This window comes from Alligator sinensis, unplaced genomic scaffold, assembly GCF_000455745.1.
Source record: "Alligator sinensis unplaced genomic scaffold, ASM45574v1 scaffold364_1, whole genome shotgun sequence".
Lineage (NCBI taxonomy): Eukaryota > Metazoa > Chordata > Crocodylia > Alligatoridae > Alligator > Alligator sinensis.
In genome coordinates, this window is record NW_005842546.1 from 85,012 (window position 1) to 108,777 (window position 23,766).

Sequence of the window (23,766 nt, forward strand, 5' to 3'; positions counted from 1 at the left end):
CAGCCATAAATCATGGCCAGCTGTAAACAGGCTGCCTGCCCAATAAAACCAGCAGGGAAACATGGTTTTCATTGGGAGAACGTCGTAAGTGGAAAAAGAGCATTTACTTCGCATAACGGTTCTCCCTTGGACATTTCACATTTGTTTACAGTCGATGTGCTGAGACTTGTGATTGGACACGTGATCTCAGCTGGGTCATTTTCAGGATGCATTATAAATACTGCCCTCCCCACCCCAGAGACAGATGCGAGTTTTCCCTGTGGATTGTAACTGGGTTGAGCTGTTTGATCATGTATGAGCAGGCCATATAACCCGGCCCCTTGCTGCTGAGCTGGGTAAGTCATCTTAGTCTTCATTGTCGTGTCTTCAATCCAACTTTGCTATATGGTCTTTTCCCAGTGTTTCCAGGTAAGTAAACTGGTTGCTTGACGAAGAGAAGGGCTCAGTTATTGCTGTGGGTTTTAAGTTCAGCGTAATTCTTACAGAGGGGGTATGCACCTTTCAATGGGGAAACGTGTGTCTGAAGCAGCACCTTGCCCTCCCCACATCACTCATTCGGCCCAGCTGAGGTTTTTCATGGCTGGTGAGCATCGAGATGCATTATTGCTAGTGTATGATCTGAGAAATGCCACCCAGATCTGTGTGTGTGTGTGTCTTGGGCTCCTTTTCCAAGGAGCCTGAGCCTGATGAAGTGCGTGGGGCTGGGTTTGTAGGAAGCCCTCGACACTTTGCCTTTTCTATTCTGGTGCTCAATGCAGGGACCCAAGCAGAGCCCAAATCACCTGCCCACTGCCTCCAGGCCCTGCAAAGCCAGTGGGAATAGCAGACACCTAAGTTTTGCCTGTAAAGTCAGCAGAGGTGATGCTGAAGGAGAAACACTGAAAGTGCTGCTTTCACCAGCTCACTTGTTAACCATGTTTGCTCCCTAAGGCAGCGGTTTGCAGTCTGTGGTCCTGAGGTTTTGCACACTATGTCTAAGGCAACAGTTCCCAAAATATGAGTCACGACCACAAATGGGGTCACACCATGAGCGGATGGGGTGGCTGTGAGTTGGGAGTGAGGAAATGGGGCCATGAATGGTGTCGTGCTGAGGAAAAGTTTGGGAAGCACTGCTCTAAGGCACCCCCGAAAGATAACTATGATCAATCAAACATATGTGAATACCCGCACTTACAATTCAAAGGGGTCTGCACATCCATTTGAAATCTTTTAGGGGTCCACAAATGGGGGGAAAAAAAGGTTGAAAACCATTGCCTTAAGGAAATGTCCACGTCCTTGCTTTTTTCATGTGATGTTCAGGTTGGCAGTGAATCGGTAGTGGAGGGAAGGAGAAACAAGCTCTGGGTGGAAGATAAGGAGACAGACGATGCTTTCTGCCAGTCTATGATTGCTTATGATGGCATTCGATTTCCTTAAAGAGCTGATATTTGTTAACGCTTTAGCAGCAAATGGGGACAAAATAGGTTGGAGTTGACTGTAGGGGCATATGATGGACAACATGTGGACTTATCCCAAAGACTCTTCTTCTGGAGAGCACCTTGATCCAGTGTAGCTCAGTCCCCATTGAAAGCCACTCAGAAATTGCCATTGGGCTTTAAATGCACACCCTGTCATGGTCCAAACTAACTTTCAGGTGCCTCAATCAGTGCTTCAATGCTGTATAGAGCAGCACTTTAATTGTCTGGAGAGATGGGCAGGAGCTGTTAGGGAGGCAACACAAAGCTTTTAATGCAGGAAAGAAACAGGTTGCTTGGAGATGCTTCCCCCTTTCGCACCCAGGAGTCCATCATAAAAAATGAAGGCTTGAATATTACCAATTCTGCAGCAGCTTTAATTGGGATGGAGTTGCTCAGGCTACCCAAGGGTGTTTGCTGGAAGCAGCATTGCATTATACGACTGTAAGGAAATGCTCTACAGGATCAGCCCTGTGCTACATCTAGTCCTTTCTCCTGCATCTGAGGGTGAAGCACTAGTTGCTTCAGTGGAAAAGGTTCGCCGCCTTTCATGTAGGCTCTCTGCATTTGGGCCATGTGCTGTTTTTGTTGCATGGTTGCCTTTGCACCTGACACTGTGGGGCCTGAAGCCCTGCTTTGTATGGTTTCTAGGGGCCGGCGTAACTTAGCACTAATAATAATAGCAGGACAGTTTCTTCCCAGTCTCCATCATGAAGAGAACAGCTTATTATACCTTAAAGATTGATGTTGCCTCTCCAGGCTTTAGGATTTATGATTTTACTTGCCAGGAAGGTTGGAGTTTAATGGAACAAGATCTTATTAAGCATGAAATCCAGGCATCGCTGTTTATCTAAAGCAAACTGTTTTGTGTTAACCAGCCCCCTCTGTCAGCGCTGTCATGATTGAGCTGGAATTTCCCCTGGCTCTTAATCATTATGCAGATGGATCATGACTGCTAAACCCCAGGGTATTCAGTTTTCATACAGAGGCTGCTACGTCCATAGTTTCCACGTACTGCACGCAAAATGGGTCCTCAGGGTGCTTTCAAGGGGCACAGTGCTCAATAGCTAGATGTATATAGATCCAGCTGAGCTGCCTGAGTTTCAGAGGTGTGCACCTCCTCACTTCGGAGGCCATTGAAGGTAGCGAGCACCTCTGCAGATAGGGGTTTACGTGCTTCTGCAAGCCAGGACTGCAAACACTGGCCCTAATATCTCTGCACCTGAAACTGAATGGGTGCAGAGCTGCCATTCACGTGCTGGTTAGCAGGCACTGCAGGTGCTTTGCCTATGCATCTCATTTGGGCCATGTCCTTCCTCTGGAGCTTTTGCCCTGCAGAATGGATACAGACAGCATGGAGATCTGCATCTGCACTCAAACAAGCCAGGATACCCTGCAGACAAATTCAGAGTTGCATGTGTCGGTGGCATGAGAGACTCAGGGCCTCGTTTGGATGGCAATCCCCATGAAAAATCTGCAGAGTCATAACTGTTACATGGTTAAGCAAGGGTGGGTAAAATCCAGCCCACGGTGAACTCAATTTCCCACAGTGATGGCTCCTTCTGGCTGCCAGCCCCAGCCCCACTGCCCAGGCACTCCAGCCCACCCGCCCTGCACCTGCCGCCAAGGGTGGGCCCCGAGCAGGCAGGGCACATGGCTGGGCACCTGGGATAGGGGAGCAAGACAGGCTGGCAGGACCGGGGAGACCTCAGGATCTTGGGATGGTGAGAGCATGGGGCCAGGGCTGGGGCCAAGGTCATGATCTGCTACCTGCATGCCCTTGCAATGAGCATGGGTTTTGTGGGCAGGGGCATTCAGGGTGTGCATTGTGGCTCTGGCTTGGCCCCATGCTGTCACCACCCTAAAATCCCAGCCCCAGCCCTAGAGCAGCAACCTGCTCAGCCACATGCCTTGTCCACACAGCTCCTGGCCAGCCTCCATAGAGACCCTGGGATTACAAGACTGTGACAGCACAAGCCTGGGGCTGGGGCTGGGGCTGGGGCTGGGGCTGGGGCAGAGCCCTCCATCCTTGGGTAGGGGCATGTGGGAAGTGCATCACAGCTCTGCAGCGGTCCCACACTATGATGGCTTCACGATCCTACGGTCTCCATTGACACTGGCTGGGAATTGAGTTATGTTTCTGAATAAACCTAAGTATCACTTGGGGAGTCGGTGGTACCTGAGAGGCCTGTTTGTAGATTTGCAACACACATCTACACATTCACTAATGCACCATAGTTACTGCACATTAAGTGTAGTACTTGTATAACCAAATACTAAATCAATGCACAGTAACTGGTGCCACTGCACAGTAGTGCCAGCACACAGCTTTTTAGTGATGCTACCTGAGCAGTAGTCTAATAATACTGCACAGTAGCTTATTAGTAGGGTTGAATCTATTCCAGGAGGTTTTATCACATGATGTAATGACATTAATGACTTTACATCAGGAAGGAAAATGCACATTACTATTACATTTTAGAAACCCACTGGACAACTGTATAAATCAGATTCAACATTTAATATTTATTTTAATGAATGCCTTATCATTTATCTCCTGGGTGACTCTCAGCAGTCTCCTGGAGTTTTATCTCTAATTCCTGGAGACTCCAGGGCAATCCTGGAGGGTTGGCAACCCTATGTACTAACAAGGTTTTTGCCCTGCATGCTACTGAGCAGTAGGATTAGGCTACTGCAGTTAGTGTCTTGTGTAGATGCACCCTCCGTGTCTCAATCTGACTACCTAGCCTCACAAGCCCTTTTCAGAAACCTCAGCTAGTATCTTTGATTCTGTTTGTCAAACACCAAGCGCACATTGGTGGACCTGCGTACAGCAGTGCCTTTTGCACCTTTTGTAGACATTAATGAGCCTCACTCTGTCGTGGTCTCTTGTTCGTTCCATGGTTATATACTGAAAGTTATATACTGGATGTTTCAGAATATGTTATGGATAATAAAGGAGATTTGCTTACATAAAATGATTGTAAACTATACTTATATCATTCTCCTATATGTATACATCAGGATTATGGTAAGATGGCTGTATTCGCAGAGCAGTGAGAATGAAAAGCTGCCTGAAGGGAAGAGCAGCAGGAGCTTCTCAAGCGGAGGCTGGAGAGGCACTGGGGTGGGGTGGGCTAGGAACAGCTCATCTTCCATCTGTGCAAGGGGTTGGACTAGAGGTACCCTGAAGTCCCTTGCAACTATAAGGTTCTCTGATTTCTTTTGAAACCAATGGTTCTCATCAGCTCTGAAAAGCAAGGTCTTTATGGCAAGGAAAGTTTTTTATGCACGTACGTAGTATGAGTATGCACCATGCATTTATTGCCTGGATATTGTTTTTGCTTCCAGCTGTAGAAGACAAAAGATGAGATTTAAATGTGAGGATGGTCACAGAGAATAAGGAAAAACAGTCAGTGTTTAGCACAAGGAAAGGTTAAAGTGAAGTTAGTAATGTTAGCTCAACCATTCATCCTGCCAGGGGATGAAATGTCCCCTAGCTAGGGGAAAAGCAGCAAAGAGGTAATAATTGCAGAGAGCAAAAACTTAAATGAATCATGTCTAGGGAAGATGGTGAGAAATTCCAAGGGGACCCAGAAGTCTTAGTCAGGGATGACAAATGTACAATAAAGTCTTACGATTCCTATAAACTATGGGAACCCAATACCATGGTTCATTGGGATCAAATAATTAAAGATGCCTGCTGTCCAGTGGTTCTGAGCTTTGTCCACTTCCCCTAGAGCCAATCTCCATCCCTTTTAACAGGCTTGGTAAGGAAGTGAGACATCATCGAATAACATACTCAGTTCTGACACATGCAGGGCAGTGGGAATTTTGCCATGGACCTTCGTGGAAATTGAATCCAGCCTCAACTTAGAACCAGGTTTTGGCTGGAGGGGAGCTAGCTCTTGACTACTACAGCCATTGTCCTCATGCGTGCCGACCTAGTCCATCTTGAGCTCTTGGGCCTCTTCCTGGCTCTGGTGGCCCTTATAGACCCATGTCTGTCTGTCCCCACACTGCCTGCAACGTGGGGCTTATTCTTGTTTAATGCCAGAGAAACAGCTTCTTTGTTCATATGTTTTCCATCATGGAGCTCTCAGGGCATCCAGCCTTGGCTTCTGATGGCTTCTATGAAATCTGGTGAGATATAAATCCATGTTAACCCCTGGCAGACTAGCAAAGAGAGTGCTAGCAACCCTGCCGCTACCCTTGTTCCTTACAAGGTTGGCATTCAGCAGTAATGTCCCTTCCCATTCATGCCACCTCCATCTATAAACGTTGAATCTCCTGCAGGAGGTCATAAGAGTCAACTGCTTTAGGGGTTTCTTTGCTGTTCTTCCCACCATGAGAACAGATTGTCTTGTCTTAACCCATCATTCAACAGGACATCCTGAGGGTGATTGCAAAGAGGATGGAGCTGGACTGTTCTCCATGGTGGCAGATGACAGAAGGAGCAATGGGCTCAAGTTGCAGCAAGTGGGGTTTAGGTTGGATATTTGGAAAAACTTCCTCACGAGGAGGGTGGTGAAGCACTGGAAGAGGATCCCCAGAGAGGTGGTGGATTCTCCACCCTTGGAGGTTTTTAAGCCCTGGCTAGACAAAGCTTTGGCTAGGATGATGTAATTGGGGCTGGTCCTGCTTGGAGAAGGGGGTTGGACTGGATGTGACTTCCAGAGGTCCCTTCCAGACCTCATTTTCTATGATTATATGGTTCTAAGAATATTTTAACACCCTGAGATACATCTATTCAGTCTTAATCTTCTCCCTTGCCACAATCGGACTCTCGAGGTGCGCTGCTTTGGGACAAGAGGCTGTCCATTGATCAGCTCCCTGCCCACCTCCTTCTTCCCTTGCAATCACCACTATGATATATAGAGTAAAGTTGAGACAGATTTGGAGAGGGATGCTGGTGACATCCACCATAACTGTCCTGTAAGGGCTGATTGGGCTGTAGGCAGTCCATCCAAGTGGATCGTGCTAGGTCAGGGGTTTACCAGAGTGGAAGCCAAAGTCAAACCAAATGTCAATCCCAGTTTTGCTGAGGGTTGAGCCCAGGTCATGGCTACAGCATGCAATTGATCCAAAGTACAAGACAGGAGCAAGTAAGAGCAGGAAGGTAAGGCCAAGCCAGAGTTTCAGAGCATGGAGTCAGGGTGCAGAGTTTTAAGCACGCTAAAGGCACAGCAAGGTGGTCTGTTCCCAGACTTCTCACTGCTGCCTAGTTTCCATTTATATAACCAGTGTGGACAGGGCCTCTCCCAAAGGGACAACTCAACCTGATTACCTCCAGCTGTGGCCTGGGACCAGATCAACCTGGGCTTGTCCAGAGCTCATGATATGGTCCAGATGTTGCTCAGCCAGATGGGTGCATTGGTACAATCAGCTAAAACCAGGCCACAAGCTGGAGGCTTCTAGAATAAGTATTTTTTGTATCCAAAATATTTACCTGGAGTTGAGTGCTGCTGCTTTGCTTCTTCACTTGGTCACCAATATATAAGTGAAGGGGTTTCAGCTCTAAATAAGACCACACGTGCACAAGGGAGTGTGCAGTATGCACAGACCCCTTGCCCAAGCTACTAGGACCCAAAGTTCAAAGCTGCTGGTATGAGAGATGTGATGCCCTGGAGTTGGCTCAGGGCAAACAGGAGGGAAGGTCCTGAAGTCCTGTCTGCTCCATACCCACCCTACACTGAGTTGACACAGGGGATAGGTGGTTTCCTGCTGGTCCCAAGACAACCTAAAATACCCTCCTGGGGGAACCAGAAGGGAGAGTTGTGATTCATGGAAACACAGAAAAGTAGGGCCGGAAGGGACCTCAGGAGGACCATTCTCCTGGAGCTGCTACTGGGATAGCAACACAAATGCAGCACTTATTTGCCCCCGACTGTGAATAATGGTACAAGCCAACCCTAGAGCTGCATGCATTTCTTTCTGGTATTTGCAACCCAACTGCTTGAAAAGTGTGTGGGTGTGCAGTTGTGTGTGCACATAAATACAGGGGGTGGACATATATGAACTTGTCACATGTGCCAATTACTCTGGGATGAGCACGTGCTCTAAGTTGCTGGCATCTTGGGGCCTCTCAAGTGGAGGAGATAAGAAGCCGCCTGGACCAATGCAGCCCTAGGATACAGATGAGGCAGCTCAAAATGGGTGAGACTCCTAAAATGGTAGAAACTAATTTTCACTAGGTGCAGGGTGTGCTGTTAAGAGTTGCCCGCCAGCAGGGCATCTGAAGCAGCCCCACATCCTGTGTGATAGCATGCAGAGCCATGTGTCCTGTTTTCTCTCATGCACACACAGCGGGAGGAGAGAAAAAACCAGCTCCAGGGCCAGGGAACCCAGCCAGGCTGCCTCACAGCAGGATCCAAGCTGAGTTTTCATTTTGAGGCTGGGAGCCAAAATAAGATATCCTCAAAATGCATGCCTTCGCCACCACTGAGACACCCCAAGTCAACTCAAAGGGAGGATTCCAGCTTAGTTTCTCTTCCTAGGGTAATACTAAAGGTAAAGTTACACTTTACACTTAAGGAGATTTAAAACATGAGCATCTGCATGTTAAAGCTCATTCAGCCATGCTAAGTGCCCTCTGAGCAGCTCAAAGTTTGACTGCTTGAGGCAAGAGTTAACTCTTGGCTGTGCTAACTAGCTTGTGTCAGGGTAGCTTCAGTCCGCTGCATGGAAATAAAATGAGCAATGTTCAGTCCTCCAGCATCCCAGGATGCACTGCTCTAACTCCCGCCCCCCTTGTACCCCAAAGCAGGTGTTGTAGCTCCTAGTCATGCCACTGCCCACCAGTCTTTGAGGTGCAATTCAGAGCTGTGCTGCCAGCAAATTATATTAACCCTTTAAGTGTGACTGCTCACAGCATGTTCTGCTTTAACACTGCTTAAAATTTCTCTACAGTCTACGTGCAACATGTAGCTTCACCCTTACCTGGATATACGCAACTGCCCTTTTTTAACCCCATGACACTTCTTATCAGAATCAGGTATAACCCCGAGGCTGTTACGCATCTCCTGCTGTGTCCACTCAACTCAGGACAAAATCATAGAAAAAGGCTGGCACAGCCCTCTGGAAGTCATATCTAGTCCAAACCCAGCTCAAGGCAGGATCATCCCCACCCAAACCATCCCAGACACGTTCTGGTCTAACCTATTCCTAAAACTACAAAATTGACATTGTTGCACAACTATAGGGCATATTGCACAAAGACACCAAAAACACCCTCACCTGCCACTCATAAAGCAGGAGGGCAACAGGTACTGAAAGGGTTAAAACGGACTCATAGACACATAGAGACACATCAATTCAGGCTAGACAGGGCCTCCATTGGTCACATCTATTCTGACCTCCTGCCTGAGGCAGGATCAGCCCTACCCAAACTATCCCAGACACACTTATGTTCTAAACTATTAATACAACTATGCCGTCAACTCTGACACAATACAAGATATAGTACCCAAACCTGCCACAAGTAAAGCAGAGAGACCACAGTGGTCAACATCCATCTGCTGCAAAGTTTGTTAAAATACACTTAAGAGATCCAAGGGAGAGGATCATTGTTGCCAGCCTTGGCCATTTTCAAGGGGCCTAAACCAAACTACAGAACTGCGGCTAAGCAGAAGGCCCCAAAGCCTGTTTCTTAGTGTCTGTAGTGTGCACTTTTGCAGACATAACAATCAGCTTGGTCAGCAAAGTAGAGGAAGCCATCAAACACAATTAAACAAAGCACAAGACCTGGAAGGAGATAAGGGAGGACCATAGGTTAAATAATCCAAATACACTATAGCATAGTTTTATCTTAAAATATTAGTAGTAGTGATTGATGTAGCCAAATGTATTAGATGTTCTTTTGCTGTAATAAATATATTTTTGTTAAGATGCTTATATAATTTGTTCTATGACCGCTCTATGAAATATATGAAATATCAATCCCAGCTAATTAATGCCTTCCAAGGCCACAAGAAAACTAGTTCAGTTCAGTTCTAAGTCTTGTTTCCTTGAAACCAAAAAATTAAGTAAAACAAATCAGAGATCAATTATTAGAATATTAAAACCAGACATCTATCAATATTGGCCATAAGCTGGAAGGAAATTTGGAGAACTCAGCAAATTCACGAAGACCTGAAGCCAATCTGCATGCCACCCACCTCTCGAGTCTCCCCAGCCAGTACAGGTGAGAATCTATGTCAGGCTGTCACAGATAGCGAGATAGACTTTGGGATGTTTGTTTTCATGTTTTAACATGCAAGCAAGTAAAAGGTTCGGCTGTAGACCTGTTTCTGCCTCTTCTCAATGGCATACCCACAAAGGTACTTATGATCTGCGTAACAACATGCCCCTTCCTAAGGAGGAAGGCAAAACCCCACAAAGTCTGTACCAATCTGACTATGGGGTAACAGTCCTTCCTCACTCCAAACACAGTGTTTGGTCTGACCCTGAGCAAAGGGTCAAGCCCCTCTAGACACAAACATCGCTTTAAGTCCGTGCAGGAACATTGGACCAGTCACAATTCCAAGCCTGGTTTGCAGCCAACACCCAACGCCTCTGTGAAAGGTTTAAATAACTCTGACACATGTAGCAGCAGGGGGGTGAAAATTCCCTCTAGGGCCCACCTGGCAACCAGCAAAGCCCAGAAGCCTGGGAAATACCAATAATACAATATAAGCATAGTACTAGCATAGTACCCATAATACTCCCCTAGGTATGAGAAAAGACTGGCATGGTATGGGCATGTCCATGGTATGGGCATGTTCAAAGCAGTCTACAAGAACATGTGGGAAAAGAAGCTACTGGAATGGCATTACCATGGAGAAGGGGCAGAGGAAGATTGAAGATGAGATAGAGAGATATAGTGGAGAGGGACATGGAGAAAAGGAGTTGAAGAAGAAGAGATGTATGACCAAAGCCAGTGGAGAGCCAGGATCCACAATAGTGACCCAGTTTAGATGGGACAAATGAAGGGAGAAGAAGGAGACAGAGACAGAGACAATATAGGCATAGCTATACCTAGGTCATTGAAAGAACCACAATGCATTTGCAACTGATAAGGTGAGGAGTTGCATGCTTCAGCTCAGTGTGCCGCTGCTCCTGCCTCTAGCCAGAAACCGACCGGTCCCCTGGCTGCAGCAAACCAAGAGGGGAGTGGATGAACAGAAATGGCATGGTGCTCTCATGAGATCTGAGCTCAGAGAACTCTTCCTGACTGTCAGAACAATGGAGCAAGTGACTCCAGCGAGGTGGTGCAACCTCCGGGAGGTGGTGCAAAATTTTGGTGCAACATTTTGCTGGAGGTCATCAAGAGGAGGCTGAATTAGGAATGGTGAGAAAATAGTTCAGCCTGCCTCTGGGCCTAGAGATGGACAAGATGACCCCTGTTCACCCTGGAAAGCTAAGAGGAGGGTTTTATAGTTTTCCTTTATTTTAATTGGCCACCAATTCAAAGTGGAGCAGGACCCAATTTGAAATGTCTCATGATGTGGAAACATGAACAAAAAGAATTTGACTTCAAAACCCAAACCAGAGGCTAGGATCCTATGCCACAGAGTCAATGACAAAGACCCAACCTTAATTCATGCCCCAATGGTATGGCAAGATCAGAGACACAATCCTAGGCCCTTAAGGAGGGCACATCGCTCTCCTCTCCTGGCATTAGGAATCCTATTCCCTAGGAAGACATCTAGCTCCTTTTGGTCTCAGTGGGAATCCTTGGCACAACCACAGCCAATTCCATCATGTTGGGGTCTGGCTGGATACGGACAGATAAAAGAATGGGTTGATGGTGTCTGGAAGGGAGGTGGGTTGCCTCTCCCCCACCCCCCCAGTTCTCCCCTCCCACAGGGGGGTCTTGGATCCCGGTGCTCCGGGGCAAGCCCCTAGGAGCACCCTCCGAGGTTATCCCCTTTGTCCCCCGGGGAAGGGTTGCCCTAGCCAGATCCCTGTTTGTGCGCTCTGTTCATGCACGGCTCGGGAGCGCGGCTCCCTGCCAGGCTCAGCAAAGAGGGATCCGGGGCCTTCCCCTCCAGATCCTCTGCAGCTGCGCCGGCTCCTGCCCCACTTACCTTTGGGGGATCAGCTGCTGCTGCCCCCGCTGTTGCTTCTCAGCCTCTGCCACCTCAGGAACGCTGCGGGGGTCACACGTGTGCTGAAAGCCCACACGTGTGCTCAGTCAGCCTCCTCTCCCTCCTACTGCACCCAACTGCACTACTGTCATCTGGCCATGTGCTGGGGGATTGATAGCAATGCATCAAGTGATTGATTCCCCCTGCAGGGGGATTGGATCAAGTGATTGATTCTCAGTGAGATCCATCTTGCTTAGCAATTCAGCTGAACTGGTGGACTGGAACTTAACCCAACTTTGGGGAGTGGAGGGGAGGGTCTGGATGCAGCTCAGGCATTAGGGACTCACCTGTCCGTATCAAGGGATGATGTCTGAAGCCCCCTGGGCGATAGGTACTTTCCTGGCTGCACTGTTCTTGGAAGCCTCCCATGGGCACTTCTCTGCATTTTTCAGTCCCCCTATACATGGCCCTGAGTCAGTGGTGGAGATAGGAGTCAGGTCCTAAACTCCTAAATCAAGCTCCTGGCTTACACAGATAACAAGTAAATGCCATACATTTTACAACTGAACAAAAAGAGAATTTCTGTGTTGCTGGCAATTTTGGAATTTCAACTGTGGTTTCTATATGGAAGAAAACCCCTGAACTATCAAAATGCTCCATAGGAATAAAATTGAATAACAGTTTAAAACCAAAACATATTTGGAAAGAGGGAAGCATGGGAAAGACACACATCTCACATCAGTCACCCAAAGACAACACCCAGGAGGCAACATAGCATCATACCAGTGTGCAGTTTAAAAGTGGAACTGACTCCATACCAAGCCATTCAGATTAACAGAACATATTAAAGTCTAAAGTCCAAAAAATCTGAATGAAATATTTCCTTTCAGTTTTCCTCACTGGGGACAGGGGTGGGGAATGTCCAATAACACTGAGATGTTTCCACTGAAATGTTTCATTTATTAGAAAGTTGCATCTTCCATAATGGGGAATTCTTGATCCTCGTCCAGGTGGTTGACTATCTGTTTTGTTATCATGGGGATGGGTCATTAGATGTGCTTTATAACTGCATTGCTTCTCTTCCTTTTGCAGACTTGGACGTGACATGGAATAACAGCAGTGGGTTCCTACCTATGTGCCATGCCCTCCCACAACGGTACCAACCTAAGCCCATCTACCTTCATCTTGGTCGGCATCCCTGGGCTGGAGTCTGGCAGATCCTGGATGGCATTCTTGCTCTGCTCTATGTACATCATGGCGGTGGCAGGCAACAGTGCGGTGCTCTTCATCGTGAAGATGGAGAAAAGCCTACACATCCCTATGTATTTTTTCCTGTGCATGCTTGCTGCCATTGACCTGGTGCTGTCCACTGCTACCATGCCCAAACTCCTCTCCCTCTATTGGTCTGACATGAGGGAAATCAGCTTTGGTGCCTGCCTCATCCAGATGTTCCTTGTCCACAGCCTCTCTGCTGTTGAGTCCTCTGTCCTGCTGGCCATGGCCTCAGATCGGTACGTGGCCATCTGCCACCCTCTGAGGCATGCATCCATCTTCACCAATGCAGTGACAGCAAAGATTGGGCTGGTGGCTTTGGCCAGGGGGGTGATGTTCTTTCTCCCACTACCTCTGCTCATTCTGAACCTGCCATTCTGTGGGTCCAAAGTCCTGTCCCACTCGTACTGTCTGCACCAGGATGTCATGAACCTGGCCTGTGCCGGCACCACTCCCAATGTTGTGTATGGCCTGACCACCATCCTCCTGGTGATGGGACTGGACTCATTGCTCATCTTCCTGTCCTACGTCCTCATCATCCACACGGTTCTGCAGCTGGCCTCCAGCAAGGAGCGGCTCAAGGCCTTTAGCACTTGCGTGGCCCACATCTGTGTGGTGCTAGCCTTCTACGTGCCGCTGATCGGGCTCTCTGTGGTGCACCGGGTACAGAATGGCCACTCACCACTGATCCATGTGATCATGGGGAACGTCTACATCTTAATGCCACCTGTGCTCAACCCCATTATCTATGGGGTGAGGACCAAGGAAATCCAGAGACGGATCCTGAAGCTCTTTAGGATGGAGAGCTATGGGGCAGCTCAGTGACTTGTCTTCTCCTCTTGACTTCTGTGTCTTTCTGCCTTCTCCTGTGTTTGATCATCAGCTCTTTGGGTCATGAAGCATCTTTTTGTTCTGTTCTCCCACAGTGCTTAGAAAAAAAGGGTTGTGGACTATGACTGCAGCTCATAAACACTTCTGTTGTACATATACTAAATGATGGCCTCTCCCCAAACCCGACCCTGAAGAAGCCAATAGCCATTCCACAGCAAGAATTAGTCCTGTCGTGATGGGATAATCCAACTAAGATACCAGGGAAGAGAAGTACATTCATGGGAAACTTGTGAGGTGTCAGAGACTTGAGAAGGCCAGACCCTCCTCCTTCTAGGTACAATCAACCCCAGCCCATGCACTTGCATATCTTGGGGGATTCTCTATGTTTTACCTCTTTCACCTGTTTTCCAAAAGTACTGTATTTGGACAAATGAATTTCCTTGCAGGAATGTTTCCAGAATCAGCACATTGTGTTGCTCATTCAGTAAAAATTAAAACAACTATGTAGGATCAACAGTTCACACTAGACAGATAATAAGGTCACATGGCTTCTCCCTGGTCTCCACATACCAGTCCCTCCACTCCAATTCCCCAGGTCAATCTTAGCAGAAAAGTCTCATAAGCAAAATTTTGCCTGTGACGTGTTGGTGAGAAGGATGTAGCAAATAATTTCAAATAATAAGAAAACACCAGAAAAATGCCCCTTTGCAGGTCAGGAAGCAGCAGAGAACACATATATGATGGTTTTCTTCATACCGAAGGAGTCTTCAGCTTCTCTCTCATCCACAGAATTGGCTTTCCATGAGGTCTGCAAGAAGCTCAACCTCTTGATATTGGGAAGTATGAGAGGTGCTGATTCAAGCTGGGCCGGGGGGCTTGAACCCAAGACCTCCAGGTGGATACCCACACTACTGAGCTGTAGTGGCAAATGAGGGGCAGTCCCCACCAAAGCCCTTTTCAGATCCCAAGTCTAAGTCTAGTTGTTAAAATCCAGATCTATGTTAAGGCATTTAAGTTTATTGCATGTCCACATAGGGCATGCACACGGGCTATGGCTGCTATAAAACACAATCGGTCTGCACAACTAGGCAACCACATGCATAGGGCTGTGCGTCCAGTCACAGATTTACTCTGGACACCATGCCAAAAATGCCCTGTCCAAGATCAAAACATTGCGACTTCAACACCCAGGAAAGAAGAGCAGGCCAGCACCGATGTCACCTCCACATTTACCATAGAGTAAACTGAGTTTGCCCTATAGCAAATATGCAGTGTGGCTCACCTTGACTCACTTATCGGATGTAGTCCTAGGTGACTTTTGAGGGGGGCTTGTATTGCAAGGTCACTAGCGCCCTTCTGGAAACCCCACATGAGGTGTTTTAGTAAAAAAACCCAAATAACCCCCAAATATCCAATGGGGAAAGGAAAGAAGAGACTCTGTATCTGACAGCTGCCCATTGCCTCAGTCTGTGCCTTGCTGGCAGGTCCTCAGACACCACTGGGATGGGTGAGGCAGAAAAATGTACGCAGGGCAGTTTTGAATGAATGAGCCAATTAATATACATGCCTCATGCAGTCAACATCACATGCATCCCCGTTTCGTTATTTATGTTGTAGTTTTCCTTGACCTTTTTGTACAATAAAAATGTTCAATCAAAATGAAAAGAAAAAAAGAAAAAGAAGCAGTCTCCTCTTCAATTTTTGCCTTAAACTGGGCTGCATCTCTTGGTTATATCATCCTTATACTTTGATGGAAAAAAACTGGATTCTCTTTCCAGTCCTTGGTTGCTCTGGAATACACACAGATCTCCTCCTAGCCCCAAGAGGTTGTGTCACTGTTAGTCCTTTTCCAGGGGGGACTTTGTGTGCCTGCTGTGTGCAAGGGGGATTGTGTAGATGGTCTTGGGGGATCTGTTGGATAAATGGATGCCTACAAATACAGGGGACTTGACTTGGATGTTTGTATCAAATACATCCCTCCGCATGCATTATCAATCCAGGAGGGATCGTTCTGTGCAGAAAGCACTGGGCCAGAACGGAGTCCCCAGCAGGATAAACCACCTTCAAGTGGGCTGATAATTGATCCCATTCAGCTGACCTGACACATAGCAAATGACAGGGACCTACCAGAATAGAGGAGCACACCTTACCAACAGCTAACTGAACTACCAGCCTCTCCCCAATGCTCAGCACCCAGACAAGTATCCCTGTGTCTCCAGTGCGTCACCATTAAATCATCAAATCATAGAAAATCAGGTTTGGAAGGGACCTCAGGAGTCACATCTAGTCCAACCCCCTGCTCCAAGCAGGACCAGCCCCAACTACATCATCCCAGCCAAGTTTTTGTCTACCTGGGTCTTCAAAAGCGTCAAGGATGGAGACTCCACCACCTGTCTGGGGAGCCTGTTCCAGTGTTTTAACATCCTCCTCGTGAAAGAGTTCTTCCTAATATCTAATCTCAACTTCCCTTGCTGCAACTTGAGCCCATTGCTCCTTGTTCGTCATTTACCCCAACTAAAAACAGTCCAGGTCCATCCTCTTTCGAACCCGCTTCAGGCCAGCATGTGTGTCCCAAGTGCCGTGCATGTCCATGCAGTGCACGACTGAGAAGGGACCACAACTTGGCCCAGGCACAAAGTGATGCTAAAGCTGACTATGAGCCCTGTACATGAAGCAAACCAACCTGCTCATCCAAAGCGCTGGTGAGGCTTATGCACAAAGCTCTCTGTGAACGTGCCAACAAGGTGGGGTCAATCGTAGCCCTGCACATGCCATGAACCTGAGGCATAACAGGATCAAAAGCAGTTGCTATGTGTATATAGCAATGCAGTGTATTTGCCATCCTGCCTCCTCCCTCTCAGTGCCATGGGGCCTGTACATAATGCATGAGACCGCCCCTGAGAAATGTCCTATTCTGGTTCTTTACCTGCAATCAAGGAGGAAGCTGAGGACATTTATGAGCAATGGGCCTGTTACTTTGGAGAAGAAAAGAGTGAGGGCGGATTTGATAACAATCCTCAAATCCATAAAGGGCCAAGTCAGAGAGGATGGACTTTTCTCTGCACGCAACTGGGAAGGGAGGGAGCATAGCACCAGCCGGAGCAGAGACTAAGCGTCCTGGATGCCAGATGGCACCTCCGTGCCTGCCAAGGAGACTTGACTTCAGGAGCCCTTCAGCTGTTCAAGGTAAGTGTCCAAAGGCAGCAGGAAGGTCCCACCCTCCCTTCCCTCCATGTATAAAGTGCAAAAGTCTTGGAAGAAGCTACTGTGTGGGAATCATCCCCTGCTCACGGAGTCCATCCGCTGTCCTAGGATGCTCAGAAAGGGCTGGGGGCACTGTCCAAAATGAGCCCCTCAGTATAATTGGTCCCAATGACACTTAATGAGGATTAGGAGGTAGAGCTGATTTGATTACTATTAATAATTCAGGTGGCGAATTAATTAAACCTCCATGTTAGTGCAAGAGGCTGCAGAAAAGTCTTGCAATATAGTGACTGGTAGCTTATTTTGCATTATAACATTTGCATTTATACATGTTTCCTGAAGGTTGACTTAATTAAGAGCTGGTATAAGCACAGCTCTGACAGGACCAATGTGTGAGAGAGACGGTTGTCAGCACGTTGGCTGCAGATGAAGCTGGTGGGATAGTTATAAACGCATCCGCAGCAACAAATAGCCTGCTAAATATTTCAGTATCACCTTTTCATAATGAAATTATCTGTTCCCAGCCATCAGGATCTTAATTGTCAGAGCAAATTATGCAGGACAGGAGTAAGAAAATGAGCTAAGACCAGGCTGATTAAAAATAAAATGATGAAAAATCAGGAAGAGAAAGTGCGAGCGGTACGACAGAAGGGTTTTGAGTTGAAGTGAATTTCTGCCAATTTTTCCAGCAAAACTTGTTTTGTACCATTTCAGGCATCTGGTTTCCCACAATGGCCCCCAAGCAATTTGCAAAGTCTCTGTGTGAATCGGGGAGGAGGGGGTATTTGCAAAACCCAGTTAGGTGACGAGGGAGGAAAGGCTTGATGGTCACTGCATCCACCTGAGTTTGCAGCAGCTCTTCCAGGCCTAGAGCAGAAGCTGCAGGTCCTAGATGCAAGCACTGCTTCCGATGGGGCTGTCCCATGTCTTTCCCCAGGTGCTTGCAGACTCTCACGAAGGTGGCCAGACTCAGAGCTCATTCACCATTATCCCTGGTGTCTCCCCAGCTCCTGATTCCCCTTCCTTTGCTGCATCCCCCTGGTTCTCAGGTCACACTCAGGGGCTCTGGCACTCTCCCCCCGGCAGGCAGCGGTGACTTTCTGAAGAGCCTGGCTCTCATCGCTCTGGCAGCAGGAGCCAGCACCAGCTGAGAGACTGTTAACAATCCCCCAGGGCTCCTGCTTGCATCTTGTAGTGCCAAAATACTCTTGAACATCCTTCCATGTCCTTGTCTGAGGTCTGCTCTTTGCTACAGAAAACATCACAGCTCCTTGTCTCTGTAGCTCCTCAGACAAAACCCCCAGCAGAGAGGCAGCTCTGCTGATGGAAGTGAGCTTTGGTTGTCTTCGCACGTGTCTTTCAAGGAGATAGGGTACAAAACCCTTGTGTCTGCTTTTGCTGACCCTGCACCGATGGGCTCGGCCAACACAGCTCTGTGAACCGAGCAATAATAGCTCCATAAAGTGGACAAGCCCTAAGAGAGGGCTCCAAGCAACTGTGTTCGAAGGAGCTTTGGGGCCCTAAATGTTTATGGCCAAGTCCAAAACTGGAGTGCCAGAAACCCTGCTGGACATGGTGGCAGCAATGGGGAAAGGCTGTGAGGGGTGTAGGTTGTAGCCACATTGGTCTAAGGACGTAGGCAGACAAGGTTTTTTAGGTCAATATGAGATCTTTTATTAAAGGTTGCGAGGCATGTTAGCACTGAGGTGCATCTCTGTGTGGTTCAAGCTTTGGGTTAGGGTTGCTGATGCCTCCATTCTCCTTTATGTCCTGAGCCACCTGACTATACCGTGTCTCCCAGAGTGCACGAAGTGACCTGAGCTATTATTTACTTCTCTATCGTAGCTGGGATTGCTATTGTGCTAGGACCTTAATGGTGTCCTGCTAAGTAACCCTCCATGTTTCATTAGGTGGGTTCAGGGTATGGCAGCCTGATGGCTCTTTGCACGGCATTCGTGATTTTAAAAGTTCTTTAGGGAGAGCTTTTTGCCTTCTTTAATAACTCGTACAAAGACTGTGCATTTTGGGCTGTTTCTGTTTCTTTTCTCAAGGCATCGATAGAGTAATAATGACCTCTGTGTCTAGTGTCATGGGTGTTACTCCCAGGGATCGCTGTCTTTCCTGATAAGCTCATATGAATGAGTTAATGTCGTAGAACTGGAAGTGGCCAGCTAGAAAAAAAGAAGGACGTGAAGCGTTATATGGTCCTTGCTCTATAGAAATAGCTGCAGCACAGAAAGAGACCAGGAGCTGCTCTTCTGATCTCCTATTCATCAACAGCAAATGCAAAACCAGGGAACCAAAGAGAGGAAGACACTTTGGGGATCACCTGGTCCTGATGAAATGCAGGACTTCTAACCCTACATCACCCCTGTCCAATTCGTATCCAGCCTCCCCTTGAAAACTCCCAATGAGCAAGATGCCAGAGCTTCCCTGGGCAATCTATGCCAGTGCCTCACTACTCCAACAAAAAGGAAGTTTGGTTTGGTTTGTTTTTTTTTTCCTGAGAGCTCATCTAAATCTGCCTCTCTGCAGGTTATTGCCTTTGTCCCTGTCCACCGCGGCAAGGGAGGACAGTCGTTCTCCCTTTTCTTGATAGCAGCCTTTCAGCTATTTCATAGAAGGATGCAAAACCAGGGCTAGAAAGGACCTTGGGAGGTCACACCTAAACCAAACTTCCTGCTCAAGCCAGGATTATTCCTGACTAAACCATGCCAATCCAAGTGTCTATCTAATCTGCTCTTAAAAATGCAGAGGAATGGAGATACCACCAGTTTTCTGGGTAGTCCAGTCAAAAGCTTAACCACCGTCAGAGTGATAAAATTCTTTCTAATCTCCAATTTATATTTTCTTGACTGCAATTTAACACTATTGCTCCATGTTTTGTTCGCTGCGAATCATTTATCTCTACCCCACCATGTAACCACCTTTCAGGTATTTAAAGACTGTAACCAAATGCCGACTCAATCCTCTCGTCTCCAGACTAAATCATCCCTGCACTTCCAAAACTGGAGGTGTTCAAGAAGTGGACAGGCATGGGGTCAGAGATGATGCAGACATAGCTATGCCTATGCTCTGCTATGGTATTCTCTCAAGCTGCTGGACTTTTCTTGTTGCCATATAGGGCTGGGAAGGATTTTTCCGCTCTCTTCTGCTTCTGCTTGCACCAGGGTTTTATTTTAATTTATTTTATTTTATTGGTGGGGTGGTGCAGGTGGTTCACCTTCCTCAAGAAGCATTGAGTGTTGGATGCTGGGGATTTTGACTGGGCTATGGTCCCCCTACTTTCCTTACAGCAGATTTGGGTGTTATCTTGTGTTGTGTCAGGGTTGACTGTGTAACTTTAGTAATAGGTTAGACAAGGATTTGAATGGGATGGCTTGGATAGAGATGATCCTGCCTCAGGCAGGGGACTAGATGAGATGAGCTCCAGAAGTCCCTTCCAGACCTACTTCTCTACGATTCCTCTTTCCTTCAGAGTCAGGCCTCTATTCAATTTTCACTCTCTTCTGGGCTATTGCTTATTTATTTATGTCTTTCTTGTAAGGTAGGACCCCAGACTAGGAGCAGTACTCCAGGCTTTGGAAGACAAACATCATGTGCCCCCACCAGTGAGATGTCTCCCATGAAGCGTGAGGCTATCTACAGACTGCAATCCCAGTCAATGCAGTATTATTAGACATGCCTCGTTGCCTTGTCATTTCCCTTTTCCTTGCAAGGGGGGGGGGAAGTTACATGGAATAGCATCACTGGATTTGAGCCAGCACACCATGGCCTCTTCCAATGGTAACAACCTCAGCTCTCCTGATTTCACCTTGGTCAGCATCCCTGGGCTACAGTCCACTCATTTCTGGATGGTGTTCCCTCTGATGCATGTACATCTTGGCCGTCGTGGGCAACTGTGCTGTACTCTTCATTATGAAGATGAAGCCAAGCCTACGTACCCCATGTATATCTTCCTGTGCATGCTCCATGACATCCCAAAACTTGGGGTCACTTTTGGTGATGAGCATCATTATTAGTCTGTGGACAGCCTGGACACTTTACAGGGGATCCCGATGGCTCAGAGAATTGACACGGGGCTGTAGACGCGTGTCCTTCTCTATTCTTAACTGCAACCCATACGAAATTTGTGACAACTGTGGAAAGAAGCATGGAAAAGGCATCATTCGTAACATCTGCCAGTCATATCCTGTTATGTTATGAATTGCTGGAAACACGCTGATGCCATGGAGACGAGCATCTCAGGAGAACTAAAGGAAAATAGGTTTTAATGATGCACTCCATGTACTTTTATGGAGTACTCAAGATCGCACTTTTTCCTATTTCTGTGTGTGTATTATTGCTGTTTTTTATCCTTTTTTGTACAATAAACACATGGGTTTGAAAGGAGAGAGACAGTCTCTCCTCTACTTTGTGCCAGGTGTTGTGTTGCCATCTGTGGTTAAACACGGGGGTCCCACTGCCCAGATTAAGGGACATTTTGAATGTGAAATCATGTTTTTCATCAAGCAGCAAGGGTTTTTTGGTTTTTGTTTTGTTTTGTTTTGTTTTGGTGCGGCGGGGGGGTTGTAATGTCTTGTGTTAAACCATCTGCATGGTTGGGAGAAAAGTGGATAAGCTTTGACGACACGTTGCCCTGCTTCAGGGTGAAAGCTTGCCATGCTTCTCTTCCAAATATACAGCTTCTCTACTAAAAGCTATCATTAAAAAGAGAGGAAAAAAAAGAACCTCCCCCCGGTTTGCTTCTTGTACGTGTTCTGGGCCATCGGGGCTATAACAGCATGTCCACCCTATTACATGATTCCCACACGTGTGTCTAAAAAGCTTGTAATGTTGTCCCAGGTTCTGCACAGGTTCTCCATCAGGACCCCCTAACCTTTATACATTCTCCTTGAGTAAGGCCACCTCAGGCAAAGATCCTAATAATGAAGAGCCCTTGGGTTCTTGCAGTCTAAGACCAGTAATTTGGGTCATGGCAAACCTTGCCGTCCCCATGCTCCTCCGATGAGCTGCCTGTGGCTCATCCTCATGGAGAACTGTACCCCTTTAGGGGAACACAGTGCACCCAGAAATGACATGAAGCCAGGCACCCAGCCTAACCAAACATGGCAGTGTATACTAGTCAACTGCTAAGGCAATAGGCCAAGTCCTTGGTTCAGCCTGGCTAAGCCCACCCTGAGCAGAGCCCAAGTCAATAAGGACAGGCCAAAGGGATCAGGTCCCTTCAGGGTGCAAGCTGTCATCGTGCCCCCCGCCGATGTCAGTCCTTGCAATGCAACTTCCAGTCATAGAGGCTTGCACAGTATGAACCGAACATGTGTCCTCTGTAGGGACATAGCCCTTATCTACTTATTCATGGCTCATTCCCTGCTGACCATGAAACCTATGAGCAGAAACCAATGTCTCGCCCTTCCCTGAGATGGGATGAAAGATCACCCAATCCTTCCCATTATAGAACAGCATATAATGAAGGGAGGACAATTAATGCATGCACACTTATCATAGAAATAATACAGACCGCAGTCTGTCCAAAGGGTGTTCTGGGATCCTTCTTTATGATGGGTGTTAACCATGATCATTTCTATACACTGGGTTTCAGTAGGGGAGAGCGGTGGCAAAGAGGTGACACATGTTTATCTGTACAGAGCACTGGATCACAGAGGACTTCTCCAGTGATGAACCCTCCTCCTCCCTTCTTCCCCTGGGTGTTTTTCAGTAGGCTGATAAATAAGAGCCTGGTGCCAAGCCAATCCAAGCTATATGCTGCATTCATTGAATTTTCCTCGCTGGTGAAACACAGAGACTTCTCAGCCTCATCTACTGGGGCATCTTGGTGAGTTTAAACAAATGTTTCCTGAAATGGCCTTAGGCTGAGTTTGACTGTTATTAAATATTAGGCTGACCATTAGACGCAGGTGCTTGAAGTTGCCTAGAGCTAGAAGTTTGTAGCCGGGAAGACTTCATGGCATAAAGACAAGGAGGCAGGCAGTTGGACTAAATGACCCCCTGAAGTCCTTTCCAGCTCTGTTTTTCTATGATTCAGCTATTTATTCTCAAATCGCCTGGTATTATATTCCATGAGTTTAGCAAGCCACCTTCTCCTGCAAGATGAAGACAGTCTTGGACATGCTGAGCCCTTCCTGATTCCCAGTCACTGTAGAAAGAGTTGTGGATTGTGAGCGTCTCACAGAATTGACTTTTTGGTGTGGACAGGGTTTGAAGTTGAATGGTGGAGACCTCTCACATGCCTCATAAGGCCTCTTCAGGTGCCAGCTTGCTCAAGCAGTCCACCTTTATGCTATTGCAGTCCATCAAATCATACGAACACTTTCCTAAAGGGATCAAGATAGATTCATAGATTCTGTTACCAAATCTGCCCATTACTTTGGGGTGTGCTCATTTATTAGGGATAGTTTCTAGGGTCTTGGTGATTCTGTCAGTGTGCTGCTTGTGTTACTACACGGAGCTGTATCTCTCCCTTCTGCAAGCCCTCACCCCCAGTGGAGCTATCTTTCAGGACTCAATCTCAATGGGCTGGGTTCCTCCAGTCACCAAATCAGTCATACACACAAACACACACAAATTAACGTGACACGCCTGACCTGGCCGGGCTGATCAGCATGGACAGGCTGACACCCTCATATGCCAAGAATCAGTTCATAAGAGCAACAATAAAATGCAGTCAGACACAAGCACACAGGTAAACAGAATCCCTCTGAATCCGGCTGGGTGTCCAGCTGACACCCTCATGGGCCAGCATTCAGTTCATAAGGGCACGTCTGAGTCATAGTTTCATAGTTTCATAGTTTTAGGGTCGGAAGGGACCTAATAGATCTTCTAGCCCGACCCCCCGCCAGGGCGGGAGAACAACAAAAAACCCTAGAAACAAAAAACAGGACTCAAATGAGTCCAGCCAGGCAGCCATCCAGCCTCTT

The 23,766-nt window shown here is 47.4% G+C and overlaps 2 protein-coding genes across 2 annotated transcripts in view; both read left to right on the forward strand.

Moving 5' to 3' along the window:
• The first annotated feature begins 259 nt into the window (after positions 1 to 259).
• On the forward strand, positions 260 to 13,618 carry LOC102380117 (olfactory receptor 51E2-like). The gene is made up of 2 exons (XM_006032092.2): positions 260 to 335; positions 12,614 to 13,618. The coding sequence occupies exon 2, from the start codon at positions 12,662 to 12,664 to the stop codon at positions 13,616 to 13,618; it is 957 nt and encodes a 318-aa protein (XP_006032154.1). The 5' UTR covers positions 260 to 335; positions 12,614 to 12,661.
• Positions 13,619 to 16,790: 3,172 nt separating this feature from the next.
• The window catches only part of LOC102380353 (olfactory receptor 51E1-like), a 14,420-nt gene continuing 7,444 nt past the window's right edge, over positions 16,791 to 23,766 (forward strand). Inside the window, exon 1 of the mRNA XM_006032093.1 lies at positions 16,791 to 16,810. The gene's annotated coding sequence lies outside the window, so the exon portion shown is untranslated. The remainder of the gene's footprint in view (positions 16,811 to 23,766) is intronic.

Coding starts and splice junctions, on each gene's coding strand:
- LOC102380117 (XM_006032092.2), top strand. CDS start 12,662: ATGCCCTCCCACAACGGTACCAACCTAAGCCCATCTACCTTCATCTTG.